Below are 19185 nucleotides of genomic sequence, written 5' to 3' on the forward strand. Positions count from 1 at the left end.
CTTTACTGTTTTCGTTGTGTAACTGTGCACTTGTCCCTAATATTCCTGGGATGTTTGAGACTTCACACCCAACCTCCATGGGCTCTGCCCATCTGACATGGCTTTGGAGCTACTAGGATTCCTTTAGAAACTTTTGCACAGCGCGTGCTTTGAGAACGGACTTTCTCAGCTGATGGTAAGGACTCTCAGTGTCAGGGGGACCTGGCTCAGCAGGAACCGCTCTTTGCTTCTTGACCTGCAGCTTCCCAGGGTAGTTGGGCACATTTGACCACGAGAGCTGCTAACAGGTAGGTCAGAGGCTGTGACTCCTCTGGTTTCAAATGCTTCTGAGACTTCTGCCTGTGCTCTTTTCTTTTCCTTCTCAAATAATCTGATTAAGCTCTCCAGAACCTAGAATTTACCTCCTTTATTTAAGGTCTCATGTATTGTTCAGTGTTTGACTTCAACAGTTTATCACAGCCTTCTTTAGCTACCAGATTACCCATCTCCCCAGCAGAGCTCCCGGAGGAGGGACGCCTATTGGTGGCCTTCAAGTGTGCCCTCTGTGGTGTTTCTGGTCACTTTGTGTCATTTGATTTATGACCTTGACTTAATAGGCTTGTGATTTTTAAATGTAAACATATTGACTTAATTCACTAAAATTTATCTTGAGTGGATATTTATACATTTTTAGGTATTCATAGTTTTTCAACTTGCAGTTTAATGACTAAATTTCTCCTGAAAATAGCAAATAAGTTTGTGTATTATTTATGAATGAACAAAAAAATTACTTTTGTATGGCTAGATAATATTCCATTGCATAGATATGCCATAATTTATTCATCAGTTGATGGACATATAGGTTGTTTCTATTTTGGGTTATTATGAATAGTACTGTTGTGAACATTCGTGTTTAAGTTTTTGTAAGGCATGTATTTTCATTTCTGTTAAGTATATACATATTATGGAAATTTCTAGGTTATGTGGTAGTTCTTTGTTTAACTTTTTAAGGAACTGCCAGACTGTTTTCCAAAGGGGCTCCATCATATTTCCTTTTTACTAAGTGTATGCAACTTTCAATTTCTCCACATTCCCACCAACAGTTGCTATTATCTATCTTTTTTACTATAAACCAATGTGGTTGGTGTGAAGTTATTTCTCATTGTTGTTTTGATTTACAAATCCCTTATAGTTTATGAGGTTGAGCTTCTTTTCATGTGCTTATTGGTCATTTGTGTATCTGTTTTAGAGAAATGTGTATTCAGAAAATTGACTTAATTTTTGAATTGGGTTGGTTTTTTGTTATGGAGGCATAAGAATTCTTTATATAGTTTGGGTACAAATCTCTTATCAGATACATGTTTTGTGAATATTTTCTCTGATTCATGTATTATCTATTTACTTGATGGTGTCCTTTTGAAACAAAGTTTTTAGCTCTGATTATATCTAATTTATGTATTTTCAGGATATTTTTTTCTTTTGGTCTTACATCTAAGATTTACTCTTATATTTCTTAAAAGAATTTTATAAATTTAGCTCTCATATTTAGTTCTGTGATCCACTTGGAGTTCATTTTTGTGTGGTGTGAGAAAAGGTCAGTTTCATTCTTCTGCATGTGGATATGCAGATGAATTAGCTCCATTTGTTGAAGGACTAATCTTTCTCCATTGAAAAATCTTAGTACTCTTGGTAAAAATAAATTGGTCATAAGTATAAGGGTTTATTTCTGGATCCTCAGTACAATTCCATTGATTTATATGTCTATCCTTATGCCAGGAGCATACTGTTTTCATTATAGCTTTATATTGATTGTAGTTGTTTTTTTTTTTTAATTTTTTTTTTCAACGTTTATTTATTTTTGGGACAGACAGAGACAGAGCATGAACGGGGGAGGGGCAGAGAGAGAGGGAGACACAGAATCGGAAACAGGCTCCAGGCTCTGAGCCATCAGCCCAGAGCCTGACGCGGGGCTCGAACCCACGGACGGCGAGATCGTGACCTGGCTGAAGTCGGACGCTTAACCGACTGCGCCACCCAGGCGCCCCATTGATTGTAGTTTTATATTAAGGTTTGAAATTAGACTCCCCTTCCTATGTTAGGATATCTTAAAGAGAGTTTGTCCTGTGTAATCCTTGATGCAGGGACTGGGTGTCTATTCATGTATCAAATATTAGTATAGTTTATTTGATTTTTGTATTTTTATTTAAAAACCAAATATCAGTAGAAGCTCTACTGTTTTATACCCCACCGTATTGGCTTGTATTCCTCGCTTTGGAGACCACTGCTCACAGGTACTATATTTGGGCTCTATTCCGCATTATACCAGCCTTTAGCCAAATGTCATCAACCAGTGTCTCACCCTTAATTTAAGGCACTAAGGTAAAAGTGAATTACTTCTATACACCCAGTAACATATCGAGAAGTGTAGACTTTCTCTGAAACTTCATTTCAATCACCTGTTGTAACTATGACTTTAATAGGATAAAGTAATTATTCCAATACACTGGTGAGTTAAAACAAAGTAAGATATCTTAGTGACCTAGAGTTGTTGATTGCCACAAAACTCTTTGGTAAACCACACTGTGAAGAAGAAACACAAGAAATTTAAATGACATTTAAAAATTATGTAGATTTACCAGCTCAAACAAATAGAGTCAGATTTTTCTCCCAAATCTGGAAGGAGTTATGTATTTCTTTTGTTTCTTTTACTTTATCAGTTTATTTATTTAGTTTTTTAAAAATGTTTTTAATTTTAATTCCAGTCTAATTAACATACAGTATTACATTAGTTTCAGGTGTACAATATAGTGATTCAACAATTCTATATATTACTCAATGCTCGTCATAATTATATTTCTTAATCACCATCACCCATTTTACCCATCCCCCCCCCCACCTACCTTCCATCTGGTAACCACCAGTTTGTTCTCTATAGTTAAGAGTCTTGTTTTTTGATTTGTCTCTCTCTCTTTTTAGAAGCAGTCATATTTTTAAGATATAATATATACATTCTTCAAACTCAGAATTTAGTGAGCTCCTGTTATGTTCCAAGTTCTAAATTTGGGACTGGGATTATAATAGTGCAATGGGAGTTTCTGTTCATACGTAGCTTGTATCTAATAGTCCTTCATTGTCCAAGTCTGTCTGAGTTAATAGCAATTCGTGTTTACTTTAAATACACACATGCACACCACCTTAGCATATCTAGCCAATTAAAATACTGATATTACAATAAAGTAAAACATTTCAAAAGAACCTCTAAAGTAAAAAATATATGCTTATGGGGCACCTGGGTGGCTCAATTGGTTAAGTGTCCAACTCTTGATTTCAGCTCAGGTCATGACCTCATGGTACCATGAGTTCGAGCCCCACATCCACCTCCATACAAAGGGTGTGGATCCTGCTTAGGATTCTCTCTCTGTCCCCCTCTCTTTCTGTCCCTCCCGTATGTTCTTGTCTTCTCTCTCTCTCAAAAATAAAGACATTTTAATAAACAAAATAAAATAAGATAAAATAAAATAAATGCTTATTAGGCAATTTGGAAAGTACAGTCAGTCACAATAAGAATATAACAATCAGTAAAGCAATCAGAGTTTCAGTGTTTAGAAGTAATTACTTTTAATTGTTTTTGTCCTTTTAGATATTTTCCTAAAATTTGCACATTTAAATTTGTTTTCTATTCCAAATCCTCATTTTACATTTCTAATTTACATCCTTCTGCTCTCATTTCTCAGTCCCTTAAGGATCGTCGTTTTCTCATTGAGATGAATTTAATAATATGTTGAAATTCTAAAAATGAAATATACTTAATTGTACATGTTATTGTATTTATCTATCAGTGTAAGTTGGTACAAATTAATGAATATTTTATGACTATATGACCTCTAAATTAGCTTAAACTTAATAAAAATATTTTTTCACACTTATTTTATTATTTTTTTTCTTATCTACTTTAACTTTTTATTTCTGTTTTTTTCTTTCACTCATTCTATTTGTATTTTCCTTTTTTTTTTTTTTTTTTTTTTGGTTATTTATTTTGGTGGGGGGAGGGGCAAAGAGAGAGGGAGAGAGAAAGAATGCCAAGTAGGCTCCTCACTGTCAGTCCCTAATGTGGGGCTTGAGCCTATGAACCTTGAGATCATGAACAGAGCAGATGAAGAGTTGGCTGCTTAACTGACTGAGCTACCCAGGAACTCCCCTGTTTGTATTTTCCAGTGAATCTTTATTTCCTCCATACAAAAACTTAGTCCTATAACTAAAACCATTGTGTTACAATAATATTGGTGTTTTGTATGTGCCAACTTATTAAACGTTTACAATTTATTTTCTCTGTATTTATATACAGAGAAAATGATAAATATAATAATGGACATCCATAACATCCAGCTTAAGAAATAAAAATCTAATAAATAATTGTATATTGGAGCTTCTGGGTGGCTCAGCCGGTTGAGCATCCGACTTCGGCTCAGGTCATGATCTCACGGTTTGTGAGTTCGAGCCCCACGTCGGGCTCTGTGCTGACAACTCAGGGCCTGGAGCCTGGTTCGGATTCTGTGTCTCCCTCTCTCTTTGCTCCTCCCCTGCTCACACTCTATCTCTCTTTCTCATAAATAAAGGTTAAAAAAATTGTATATAATATATACATACTATATGACATATGGTACATTATTATATAATAGTTTAATATTGTCATACAACATAAGAAATATAGTATATAGTTGAAATTACCTGTATGTCTCTCTCCTATCTTATCTCCCTTCTATTTCTCTAATTTTGCCTATTTTTCCCATGCCTTTCTCTTTATATTTTTACTACATTCATATACATTTAAACAGTATATGATATTCACTTGCACATTTTTAAACTTAAATAATTAACTTCATATACATTATTTTCCTTGCTTTTTTCACTTACCATTTTTACTGTAGATTTATTGTTCATCTTCACTTTCACTCAATATTAGTGGATTGTTCATTGATGTGGTTGTAACAATTTATCCTTCTACAAGCCATCTTTGAGTTTTTCTTGCTCTATATTTTCACTAATGCTTGCTATTATCAGAGTTCAAATGTTGGGTCAATCTGATGAGTGTAAAATGGCATCCCCTGTTGGTTTTAATTTACATTTCTTTTACTACTGAGGTTGTTTCTATTCATGTATTTGTTGGTTTATTGAAATGTTTCATTATCTGGGTATTCCTTGTTCATACTTGTCCATTTTTCTGTCCCCATTTATTTTTAAGAGTTATGTATGTAATGCAAACATTAAAAATTGCTTTATTCATTAAATATTTGCAAACATTTTACCCCTAATTTATCTTGTCTTTTCTTTTAGGCTGAGTGGTCTGGACCCAGACCCAGATCTAATTAGCACATGGCCTTGAATTGTTATGAACTTGTGTCAGAACCTAAAGTGATGCCTGCTTTGTGTGCTTAGGTTTGTACAAAGCAGTGCTTCAGATGGAGGAACCCTGGGCCCTCCTCCCCCAGCCTCAGTGTTTAGGCCTCAGTGAATGGACAGCAGGCCTCATTTTCAGGGCCTAGTAGATGCTCAGTGAACATTCCAACCTGTTTAGTCTCTTCTCTTTTCCATGGTGGCGTGTATTTTACTGGCTCATGTTATAAAGTACTTAAATTCCTTTCCTTCTCCAACTTTAGAGTGATATTCTCCACATTATTAAATATTTTAAATTGTGAATTTTACATTTTAGTTTTTAATCCTTTATTTTTCCAGATAGTATTAGGAATCTAAATTTATTGTTCCCCTTCGAGGTTACCAGTTTTCCCAGCATCACGTATAGACATTCCTTGTTTAACTGCTATTCTGTAGGGCATCTTTATTATTTACGGAGTTTCCATATAGTCATGGGTCTCCTTCTGGGCTCTCTATTCTATCCTACTAATTTATTATACTCTATTCAATGATGTAATAATACTCTATTGTGTTAAATTATTTAGGTTTTAGTATGTATAGGTATTTGGTTGGGCCTATCTCCCCGCTTATTCCTTATGTTCAAAATTCACATAGCTCGTCTCTGCCTTTAATCTCCTATACAAAATTTAGAATGAGCTGAAACATTCCAGAAATAATTTGGGAAGAACTGTAATCTTTATGATTTTAATTCTTTCAATAACAGAGTATAGTGTATATTTTCATCTACATACTATATATCTCTGATTATAATGTCATCAGCATATATGATCTTTATAATATTAATTCTTCCTTTTTTTCCTGGAAAATATATATAACAAAAAATTTACCATTTAATTGTTTTTAAGTGTAGAGTGCAGTGACATTAGGTATATTCACCTTGTTGTGCACCCATTACCACAGTGTATCTCCAGAACTTTTTCATCTTTCCAAATTGAAACTCTGTACCCTTTGAATAATAACTGTCTTTCCCCCTTTTCCCAGCCCCTGGTAACCACAATCCTGTCTTCATGAATTTATTACTCTAGGTGTGTCATACAAATGGAATCACATAGTATTTGTCCTTTGTTACTGGCTTATTTCACTTAGCCTAATGCCTTTAAGGTTCATCTATATTATTGCACATGTCAGAGTTTCTTTTTAAGACTGAATAATATTCCATTATAAATAATAATTTTTAAAAGTTTATTGACATTTGCTTTATTGTATTAGTTTTGTAGTTGTTCCATAGGTGCTTGAAAGAGTATTTTATTGGTTTCAAAATTTAATAACCAGAAAATTGGGTTATTCAGATCTTCTGTAACCTCAATCGCTTTGTTAAGTTTGTTATGACCTCCTACCATATGTGAATTTTTAATTTTTTTCTTTGTAATTCTACCAAGTTATGCTCTTTACATATTGAGCTCATGTTCCTAGGTTTAAATTTTTTGTCGCTGTTAATTTAACTTTCATATTATTTTATATGTAACTTTATATGGTCTCTAATATTTTCCCCCTAAAGTCTGTTGTCTCTTTTCAGGATGGCTGCACAAGGCTTTTCCTCCTTCTCTGCCCCTTTGTTTTTTTCTTTTTTTTTTTTTTGTTAGTATTTTTTGTATGTCTTTATAAAATCTTTTAAACTTTCTCAGTTCCCAAAGCCTCTGATCATGACTGGTGTTACCATAAAGAAAATTATCACGAATGCATGGGCAATGACAATTTATAGATCTAATCATCTCCTAGTAGAGTACTGGGTTGGCGGAGTTCAGCTCCAATTAGAGGGCTGAGGGCAGTTCCTATATGCCAGCTCAGGCACCGAGTAAAAGGTAGAGAGTTCCGGTATCTTTGTGGTTAGTGGAAAATAGTCAGCGGTTTATGAACATAGCTACAGTGGCTGAGTAAAGCCTTAGACTGTAAATCTAAGAACAGAGGTTGAAGCCCTCTTTTTGCCAAGCTCTCTGGTGAAATATCACATTGATTTGCAAATTCAAAGAAGCAGCTTCAAATACTGGCAGGGCTTCTACCGCCTTTTTTTTTTTTTTCCCCTCCTAGAAGGGGAGAGAAGCCAGTTGATTAGGGTGTTTAGCTGTTAACTAAATTTTTGTGGGATGGAGGCCCACCAATCTAGTAAGGGCTTAGCTTAATTAAAGTGTTTGATTTGCAGTCAGTTGCTGTAGGATAGATTCTTGCAGTCCTTAGAGTTGGGTGCACAGGAGTTAAATCGATATGACTTACTCAGGGCTTTGAAGGCTCTTGGTCTGTCTTAACCTAATCTCCTAATCCATAGTCTTCATTTTTTAAATGGTAAATTGAGTACCTTCACATCACCTGTGTTTAGTAATAAATTGAGGTTTGTTCCTAGCATCTCATTTTGTGCATTATAGTTCAGCTTTTTTCATGTTTCATTTTTTCTCCATTTATTTTATATTACTGCTTCTTTTGCTTCTTTTTTAATCAAAATGGCTAATTTTAATAAATTTAAGTTGTCGTTTCTTTTTCTTTTTAAAAATTATTTAAATTCTAGTTAACATATGGTGTAGTATTAGTTTCAGGTATACAATATAGTAATTCAATGCTTCCATACAATACCTGGTGCTCATTAGAGCAAGTACACTCTTTTTTTAAAAAATAAATTTTTAAGTTTATTTTTGAGAGAGAAAGAGAGAGTGAGTGGGGGAGGGCAGAGAGAGAGAGGGAGAGACAATCCCAAGCAGCCTCTACACTGTCAGTGTGGAGCCTGATATGGGGCTTGAACCCATGAAATGTGAGTTCGTGACCTGAGCCAAAACCAAGAGTCTAGTGCCTAACTGACTAAGCCACCCAGGGGCCCCATTTTTTTTAAAGTTAATTTATTTTGAGAGAGAAAAGAGAGTATGAGGGGCAGAGAGAGAGAGAGAAAGAGAGAGAGAGAAAGAATCCCAAGCAGGCTCCACACTGTCAGTGACATGGGGCTCAGACCCACAAACCATGAGATCATGACCTGAGCCCAAGTCAAGAGTTGGATGCTTAACTGGCTGAGCCACCCAGGTGCCCCACAGCAGGTGCACTCCTTAATCCCCATCATCTATTTTATGCATATAAAATGTATCCCTTTGAATTTGTATTTTTGTATTCTTTGGGTAAATAGCTAGTAGTATGATTGCTGGATCATAGGGTAGTTCTATTTTTAACTTTTGAGGAAACTCCATACTGTTTTCCAGAGTGGCTGTACCAGTTTGCATTCCCACCAATAGTGCAAGAGGGTTCCCTTTCTCTTTTCCAAATTTTTTTTGTCTTCTTTAAAGTTATATACATCATTTTTATTTAAGCTCCTTTTAAATTATTAACATGCATGTTTAGTTTTAAACAGTCTAAAGTTAATCAGTATTTATGCATCCATCCTGAATAATACAAATACTTTAGAACATGCAAATTTCCCGCAGCCCTTGGCATTTTACAAGATAGGCTCTAGACATATTTATGATTCTAATTTTCTGAAAAACAAGACTCCTGAAGTTCAAAACACTGTGAAACCAAAAAGAAAATCAACTTGCTCATAATGCCAATAAAGAAGGAACATATATTCTTTAAAGAAATGGCCTTGGAAATCAAATTTTAACTTTTTTCATAATTGTTTTCCCATGATATTTTTTTCTTTTAGGTCCTATCTTTTAATAAGCTAATTCAAATAATTCTGATTATTTCACTGATTGTTTCAAAGATGAAACACTATAATTTTTTATTTCTGTATTCTTGCTTAAATTGCATAATGATACTGATTATCACACATAATGAGCAGCCACCCACATGTCTGGAAACAAATGTAACCATCCAGAACAAAGTGAAAACCCAGAAGCCATAAAAGAGGTCCTTAAGCAATGACAACAAGAATGCAAAACAAAACCAAACAGAAACATAACCAAAAATTAAAGAAAAATATAATGTTGATGTTGCCTCTGCCCAGGGGCTTTATTACCTCATAATCTCCATTAGCAAGCTACCTCTAAATAAATATTTTACTCTAAGGAAGAACATTGTGCTTGCCATACGGAAAACTTCAAGACCTTTTCCTACCCACTTTCAAAGGGACAGCAGTGCCTATCCCCCATATTTAGAAAGGCTTGGGCCTCAATGACATTGATGTCTTATTAGGCATTACTGAAGAATTTATAAAATGGATGCATAGTAACTCTACTGTGAAAGTAATTTATAGTTAGTGGGAGGAGACAGATGATGTTCAGGCATATAAGGCCTGAACCGCTTACTTCCTTCATATAAGAAAATGTTGTCTTACAGTTAGTAACCTGAGACAGTGTCTCAGAATGACAGTCTGGCAAAGTAACCAATCAAAACCAAAGCACCAATTAAATAACCTGAAGAAAGAAGGACTAATGTATGCTTAAGAAATAGCCTCAAGATAGTATATTTAAAAGATATCTTAAGCAAAAAGGCTTTTTTGAGGGGACATTGTATTTATTATTCATGTGGGCATGACACATTTTTCAGTGAGGCTCAGTAGATGAAAGTTTAGTTTGGGTATCCATCTAATTTTTGTAACAATAGGTTTTGTGCTCTTAAGCATTTTATTTTTCTGAAAACGCGACAGAAACATTCTCTTTTGTACTTAAAATTATGGAAAATACGGACAAAATTATCTCTCATTAAAATTGCTAATAGGAAAAAAAAAGGTGTAGTGAAACACATCAGTAAATTCCAGCTACAACACAAAAATACTAACTAGATGCACCTGGGTGGCTCAGTCAGTTAAGCATCTGACTTTGGCTCAGGTCATGATCTCACAGTTTTTGAGTTTGAGCAGAACCTTCATTGGGTTCTGCTCTGACAGTGCGGAGCCTACTTGGGATTCTCTCTCTCCCTCTCTCTCTGCCCCTCCCCTGTTTGTTCTTTCTCTTAGAATGAATAAAAAAAATTGTCTCAATTTTCAGCCTCAAGCAGAAAGCTTTTTATTGCTTTGGAGTAATATCCATCAGAAATAAAAGTGGCTTACCATTTTGTGATACTTTGTTGTCAAATATGAGCATAGTAATGTGTGCCTTACTGGATTATCAAGATTCCCCCTATATATTAAAAGCCATACTTCATTTGTAAAAGGGTATATAATTGTGGTCAACTCTTGAAAGTGAATAATCTTTTCTCACTTCTTTAGTCCTTTTTTTGGTAGAAGGTTCAAAAATATTTGACCTATGTCTGCTCTTATGTCTAAGTTTTGACTGTGTATTTTTAAAACCATTTACCATTTTTCTTAAAGTTTTAATATGGGTGGTACATAGAAGGTTTGGAAACTTCATAAAATTACAAAGGAAAAATAATTTTCAAATCACTCATTTCTTTCATTATCTCTTGGCTCTAACCCTAAATGATTTCAGAGTATCGTCTTTTGATAATTGTTTAGTATCTATTTTCTTTAATTTTTACCTAGCCATTCTTTGGTTGACTATGTTATGATTGCTTATAATAGGCTTTCTAGTTTTATCCCTATAGAGCAATCTTAAGGATGACTATTTATCTCCTGAGTATTTATTTACTCATCGTGTATTTATTAACACTGGCTACATCTGAAACACTACATTGGAATATCTGAATCAATAGGCAAAGCTTTTATCCTTATGGAACTTACCAACTAGGGATAAAGTGCTTGAATATAGAATGTCAACCCACAAGATCAGGAGCCGTGGTTAATTCACTTTCCTGTCTATACAACCCAAATGGGATTTCTTTTCTTCTGCATGTACAATAGATATTGGATGAGCACTTATATGTGATAAATAAATAACTACTACTGAACAAGTAGTTATTTGTCTCTTATCTGCGTTGCCATATTCCTAATAGTAGAGATTGGGTAAGTAGGATTTTGCCTACCTGATTATGAAGTTCTGTATTAAGATGTAACATTTGTTTCATGCTTATGGCTTAGCAAAGTATTATTCCATTATCTCAAAAGGTTCCTGTGAAGCTCAAGTAAGCAATAAATATATTTTATTTAAAAATTTTTAACATTTATTTAATTTTTGAGAGAGAGAGAGAGACATAACATGAGGGGAAGAGAGAGACCCAGAATATGAATATGAATATGAAGCAGGCTCTAGGCTTTCAGCTGTCAGCACATACCCTGATGTGGGACTTGAACCCATGAACCGTGAGATCATGACCTGAGCCGACATCGGACGTTTAATTGACTGAGCCACTCAGGCACCCCTTTTATTTAAAAAGAAGTCAGTGATATTATTTACATGGAGCTCTTACAGTATTGATTCTTTAGTTAAGAGAGAAAACCATTCAGTAACTCCAGTCATCTAAAACATGGTTATATTATTGGCCTTTAACTTCCAAATATGTTACATATTTTCAATGTGCAAATAGTTATTTAGGTTCAAGAAAGCATAAGAACAAGATATACAATGCAGCAGAAAATAAACTCGAAAAATGTAACTCAGAAATGAGTTACATCCAGTCCATGGTTCAAAAAACTTTGCATATTATACATGCAAAGATAATTTGTCTCACACACACAGTGTGTCTAGAGCTTGTCCCCACTCTTTACCTAATTCAACTTATCCTTCACATCTTAAACATCACATTCTTAGATGCAAGTTCCCTCAACCTCTCTATCAGATTTTTCTTTACATTTTTATGGCACTTTGCATTTATTCTATACAGCACTCATTGCATTTATGATTACATTATACTTAGAAATATTTAGTATCTGTATTCTGACTAGACAATGAACATAAAAATGGCTCCACACACCAGCAAAGTATCTGGCACACGGTATGAGCTCAGGAAGTGGTTATGGCATGCAGTAAGTCGAATAGAGAAAAGATGACAGCAAGGAGAAGGAGAGAGAAAAAGTGTATCGGGAATGTAATGGAAAGTGAAAGTACATTTAACGTGGTAGCTTAAAAAGGCTCTTTGGAAAATTACAGGTTTTTCTTAGAGGATGTGCATGATTGCTGAATGTGCAGCTTCATAGATACACCTAGAGGGATGATGCACAAAAGATTGGTGGAACACAAAGGACTAGGGCCACTGTCTCCATAGACACAGTAGACACTATGCCCAGAGCCCATGATACTTGAAGGTGCTCCCAGAATGTTTAAATTTTAATGTTTTAATCAAAAGAGAAAATATAATATATATAAAATCCATTGTATGGCAATATAAGCATAGAATGTAATTTTCTAATAATTACTTATGGAGGAAGGAACCCAAAAAAGTTAATAGTGCCCAGGGCTCATGACAATGAGAATGCAGCCCTGGGAATGATATTTGTTGTACAGTAGATAGGATTTGGGCTAGAACTTGGAAGAGGAATAGAAGACCTAATGTTGAGAATGCAGGTTGGCCTAAGGTCATAGAGGCCCAAATGCCAGGCTAGGGAAGTTCTGACTTCAGTTTCCTTCAGAGACTTTTGTGTCAACTTCTTGCTTACAGGAGGACCTTAGGAAGATAATTCTTGCAGAAAGAAGTAAGATGGGTTGTCTTAGGAATAGGGTGATCAAAGGCCTTATGCATGAGGTTAGATGAGGGTTAAATAAATTACAGTAGGAAGAGACAGAGAAATGAAGATTACAGACATTCAGGTAGATGTTTACTCATGCATTTTAGATTAAATGCAGAAAAACCCCTTTTCCCCGTAGAAAATTCCCCAAGTCATGATTATGCATTTGCATTCCCTCTGATTATAAATTCCATCAGAGGAGGGACTGTGTCATACTTACTGTTGTATCCTCAGGGCATTATAGATGGAAGCACTCAAGAAAACAAGAGAGTTAAACTCCTGTCAAAGTGTTAAAACTATTATAACTAGAAGTAGGTCCTGACCAAGCCATCCTTATCATCACAGTCAATGCCCAAAGCCTGAGTATGTGACAGATGACTTCCAACTGACTGATTGATGGTACAGTTATTCTGCTGTATTGTATACAGCAGTAACAATATGTGCATATACACTAATTACAACTTATTTTAAAGTTAATTTTAAAAGATTATTTTTAAAAAATTGGGCAGTCTTTGCCTGTTGTCTGTAATGAAATATTCATAATCATAATCATAATATGCGCCATTAACTCATATACAGGGGAAGTAATAATGACATAAAACCATGCAATATGCATTGAGTACAGTTGTGTTGTATGTAGATTTGTTAGCATTCTAAGTGGGTAATTTGTACACTTAGGATATAACAAGCCTTGTGCTAGAAATACAAGCATCGCAAATAATGGGTGCTAGCACCTAACCTAATAGGAAGTGTAAGGCAAATCCTCACTAATGAGAGGTAATGTTTGCATCCAGTCTTGAAAGAGTAAATGCTAGCCAGGTAGATCAAAACAGAAAGGCATGTAAAAATTTAAAATTATAGGAATTAGTCTTAAAAGACTTTCTTAACTTTTTGGCATATCAATTTCTATGGCATGTAATAATCAAATCATGTTTTATATCACTTTTCAGCCATTTTCCACATTTGTTAAGCATATGGAAAAGGAAAGAATCATAAAAAGCAGTGCAAGAGTTAGGAATTCCCTGATTTTGAAGAAGAGGAAGTATATTCACTATGTAATATTGATAGTTAAATTAGCTGCTTGTCTGTGTTTTAGAGATAGTCTTTTTTGGAGACAGAAGTATGGACTAAGTGAATCTTCGAGGAATTCCAAACTCAGGCTTTTGATTTGATAACTACAGTATGAAACATGTTAACATTGTTAAATCTCTGAGATTATATTTAATACTCTTTAAAGAAACAAAATTTTTATTTTATTGAGATTATACCATTCAACCTATGAAAAATTCATTGTTCTATACCATAATATGAAGGCTGAAAGGTATTAAAATATAGCCATATAATTGGTAATTTTAGGCTCCCATAAATTTTATTGCCAATATTACTGAATAAATTCAAGATAGAATTTTCAGAATTCAGCCTTATTGGCAGTTTGAAAGCAGTTGAATTGTTTTCCCACTTTGTGTTGCAACAACTCTGGAGCTATATTCAAATGTTGTTATCAAGATAGGAAACGAGTCTAAGTTGATGTTCCTTTTGAGGTTAAAGGTCTGTTTCTTTCAATCAGTTCAAATTGACAGGTCTCCTGCCATCACCTCCTCCTTAGCCAGGCAGACAGGCCCTGGAAGTCAGTGTGAAAACATCTGTTGAATGGATTTATTGACTAGATCTTGTTTTTTCTCTCCCTTTCTCTATTTTTTTTTCTTTTTCCTTCACACCGTTTATTATGTCTCTGACCTGATGAACTTAATTTGTTTACACGTCATTCTCAGTGTCTCCCTCAATGCTTGTCTCATGTTTCTTTCTACTGTGCTCTTTTCTTGGCAACAGCCCTTCCTGGAGCCCCAGCACACACGTGCGCGCTCAGTGCGCCAAGCTCAGCTGGCTGTGGTTGGCATGGATGGATTAGAGAAACATCGTCTTGTCTCCAGGACTCATTCCTCCCCTGCTGCCTCCATTTTACCTCATCCAGAAATGGACTGCCCCCTCCAGCCTGGCTCTGCAACTGGTAGGAATCCCTAAAGACTTTCCCTAATAGGCAGGCTACATACACCGTTCTTGTGGGATTAAGCAATTTAAATGCTTTGAATAACTCCAATAGCAGAACGCTCATTTTAACCCAATGCAACCCAAATTTTATGAGGTTATATTGGCCACAAGACAAACAGCACATCTGATAAATCTTGGGCTTAGTATTAATAGCCTCATAAATTGTTATCATTCAAGGGCCTGGAAAACATATCAACAGGTGCATAGATCCCTTTTGGAAACAAAATCCCTACAACATTCTTTAGCACTGTTCCTCAGTCTCTTCCTCCTAGTAGTCCTGGCCACTAGGAAATTTATGATGCTCAGCTTTATTTGACTCTGAAGAGTGCCTCTCCCCACGTTTGTTTTTCACATTTTGTTTGTTTCATTGTTTTCTTCTGACTTACCATTTAGATGACTCCTGGGAGGCAGTTGGCCAGGGCAAACCTTGCTTAATGCTACGTACGTTAGTTTCATTTCCATTTATTATGGCACCTCTGGGTGGGCTATTTGACCAATCTCTTCCTTTGCCTACAGCTGTGTTATTTTAGAACCTGGCTACAGAGGAAAACAAAGGCCAGAGGAAGGTCAAGGCTGGAACATACACACAAAAAAGGGGTGCCCTTCCCTCTCCAAAGGAACTATGCTGTAAATATCCATGTGGATAAATACTCCTTTCTGTCTTCACGAGAATAGGATCCATAAGATATCCATGTTCTCAAACTTGTGGCTGATCAAATGAAAGATAAAATAGCCCTAAGGGACTCATAACTTGGATGCAGCATGGGAGAATTCATGTGCACCTTCTCTCAAAGACTCTTACAGGTTATCTGATTTATTTTTGAATCAATTTTCAGGATTCGAGTTTGTTTTTGTGGCTTCAGTGACCTCATACAACCCTTTGTGCTGGGAAAAGTTAAAATGCTTTTTCTAAAATCACATTCCCAAGCTTTGATATCATCTTTATTTAAAAATCAGTGAATGGAATGGCCAAGTTATTTAACTTTGACGGACATCTTTAATAAGTATGCAGAGGAACTACTTTTTGCAAGGTGTTATTGCACAGGCCAACATTCCATACTAGGAGTTACAGGCTAGGTATATTTGCAAGTATTTCTTGTACCATATTAACCACTGCCTCAGATCCCTGTATTAGAGCATAGCAGACCTGCCCTGGTATCCCAGATAAGCCAGGACTGTAGCCCAGTGTCAGCACAATCTGATGGGATAAGTTGTGCCTGGTTCTATCCTTGGTCTTTAGAGAGTTTTTGCTCAAAACCAGATATGTGATGCAGAGGAGTACTATTTGTAGCTATTCAGATCAGTAGCCTTCAAGAATTACATTCTTCTAAATTCTTTCTCTAGAAAATATTTTTTATTTTGGCCATAAGTTTTCAGAGAACACAGAGCAATAAGTGATCAGCCTATCATGGTGGTAATTCCATTCACTCAAAATTATTTCCTTAGTTTAAAAGTTTCCTTTAGTTTAAAAGTGAACTTCATCATAAAGTTTTGTGGTGCTGTTCCTACAGTATGTCGCTGTCTACTACTGAAATCCTATTGATTAATTTTCTTATCTTGGTTAAGAGGGGTGACCCTTTCCTGATATGCTTTGGTTTCCTCTGCTTTTATATGTTCCTTAAATACGAATAAAGTAAGATTTCTGAATATTAGAATAACACTACAAGCTTGAGAAAGCAGTGTTGCCAGGTGGACAGGGTTGGAGGCCTTAGAAGAATCCAGGTGAAAAGTAGACTATAACTGCTAATAGAAGCATGACAAACAACCTAATCATTCAAACCAAAGACTGGATCATTTCAGATGGTTAGTTTCTTTCTCATAATGTCAGCAACACAAATAGGGAAGTGAGCTTGAGACTGTTTTCATATTTAATACACTTAAGCACACTTCTTGTCTAAATGATTATATACACATATTTTTTAAAAACAGTGTTTTATATTTAATAGACAGTAAATTTTAATTGAATCAACAAACATTAGTTTGCATAGAATGTATATATGTACATACACTCATAAACACTTAGGATTGATAGTTCAAATTTGAAAATACTGAAAGTTGCTTTGTAATTATTGTTCCAGTTAAAGAATGACTAAGTGGGGCTTCCTGGGTGGCTCAGTCGGTTGAGCATCTGAATTTGGCGCAGGTCATGATCTCGCAGTTCGTGAGTTTGAGCCCCGTGTCAGGCTCTGTGCTGACAGCTCAGAGCCTGGAGCCTGTTTCAGATTCTGTGGCTCCCTCTCTCTTTGTCCCACCCCCACTAGTACTCACTCTCTGTCTCTCTCAAAAATAAAAACATAAAAAAAAAAAGAATGACTAAGTGATTTTAACATTATATACTTTGGTAGAGAAAAACTTTATTCTCTCACTTAGTCTTAAAAATTGCATCCTAACATTTAAATTCTTAAAATGGCTCAATTCTTAAAAAAGTATACAAAGTGTGTTATTTACATATATGCTAATAGCTCCTCCATTGCCATTCTGATTAAAAATACATATTTGGGGGGCGCCTGGGTGGCGCAGTCGGTTAAGCGTCCGACTTCAGCCAGGTCACGATCTCGCGGTCCGTGAGTTCGAGCCCCGCGTCAGGCTCTGGGCTGATGGCTCAGAACCTGGAGCCTGTTTCCGATTCTGTGTCTCCCTCTCTCTCTGCCCCTCCCCCGTTCATGCTCTGTCTCTCTCTGTCCCAAAAATAAATAAACGTTGAAAAAAAAATTTAAAAAAAAATACATATTTGGTTGCTAACTCTCATTTAGTGCTTTTCCAAATCCAAAGGAAACAAAACATACCATCATTACTCTGCTTGTTCCACATAGTGTGTAATCCATATTTCTCCTGTAGCCTCCATTCTCTCTGAGAATTTTTGAGATCCACATGATCTCAAAATTCATTGTAGTATTTTTTTTAAATTTTGTTTTATATTTATTTATTTTTGAGAGAGAGACAGAGCTCAAGTGGGGGGAGGAGCAGAGAGAGAGGGGGAGACACAGAATCTGAGCAGGCTCCAGGCTCTGAATGGTCAGCACAGAGCCTGGCACGGGGCTTAACCTCATGAACCAGGAGATCATGATCTGAGCTGAAGTCGGAAGCTTAACCGACTGAGCCACCCAGGCATCCCTCATTTTAGTATTTCTAATGATCTGATTTCAGAGATGAACTATTAAGATTTTGATTTTTAGTATGTTTTAAAAGTATGTTTAAGCACTAAATTCTTTTCTTCTGACATTTAAATATCTGCTATAGATACAGTTAAAAAAATCAAAAGTGACATTCAAGTATATTCCTTGGTAATATTTAGGTTTTTTCAAAAGAATGGTATACAATCTCACATGCTCAGTAGTTCCACTAAAAAGGAAGGAGGAGAAAAAAGTACGTTACAAAGGTAGGTGATTTACTTAAATCCATTCTGTAAGAGTGGTGACTAAAAAGTTATCTAATACTTAACTCACATAATTTTCAAGGCACACCTTTCAAACTTTCACCTTCCGTGTGGATTCTCAGCAACCAGATAGAGCAGCCACACCACCCGCTTTTTGAAAAGAACAAATCAGTATTTCAAGTGGAAAATGTTGTATGAGTGTGATTTCAGTCAGTTGTTGTAGGATGAAGTCTTTGGACTATTTCCTGTGAAGACTTGAATGGACCAAGAAATGGATTAATATGTGGCCATTACATGGTGGTCCTACACAATGCCTGAGTACAGTTATTTCTAGGATGGGCAAGAAGAGTATAAGATTATGATGCTTCTAATGATAATGAAGAATATGTGTTGTATAGCCAGGTTGCCACATACTCCTTGAAAGGGATTTTATGATTGGAATCTGAGTATTAATACTCATTTTTTGTAATATTCAATTTAAAAGGTAGAGGTTTTTGTTCTATGTAAAGCCAAGACATATTGTTTATATAACTTCTGATAATTAAGGAAAGGGCAGTGTATTTTATTTTCTTTACCATAGTCATCTTTTCTGCTCAGGTCTTTCTAATAGAGATGAGGCTTGGCCATGGCTCACAACAGGACTTGGAGAGTATAAGGTATTATTGTACCAAATGAGATTCCCTGAAACAAAGATTTATTTTTTTTATATGAAATTTATTGACAAATTGGTTTCCATACAACACCCAGTGCTCATCCCAAAAGGTGCCCTCCTCAATAACCATCACCCACCCTCTCCTCCCTCCCACCCCCCATCAACCCTCAGTTTGTTCTCAGTTTTTAACAGTCTCTTATGCTTTGGCTCTCTCCCACTCTA

General features: G+C 35.6%; 1 protein-coding gene across 24 annotated transcripts in view; it reads left to right on the forward strand.

Moving 5' to 3' along the window:
- Nucleotides 1–19185, forward strand: part of HDAC9 (histone deacetylase 9) — a 939894-nt gene that overhangs the window by 619116 nt on the left and 301593 nt on the right. For all 24 annotated transcript variants that reach the window (XM_019825556.2, XM_045053248.1, XM_045053242.1 and 21 more), the window contains one exon: nucleotides 14717–14894. In XM_019825556.2, coding sequence (XP_019681115.1) covers nucleotides 14717–14894 — 178 coding nt within the window. The remainder of the gene's footprint in view (nucleotides 1–14716; nucleotides 14895–19185) is intronic.

The sequence above is a fragment of the Felis catus genome, chromosome A2 (genome assembly GCF_018350175.1).
Source record: "Felis catus isolate Fca126 chromosome A2, F.catus_Fca126_mat1.0, whole genome shotgun sequence".
Classification (NCBI taxonomy): Eukaryota; Metazoa; Chordata; class Mammalia; order Carnivora; family Felidae; genus Felis; species Felis catus.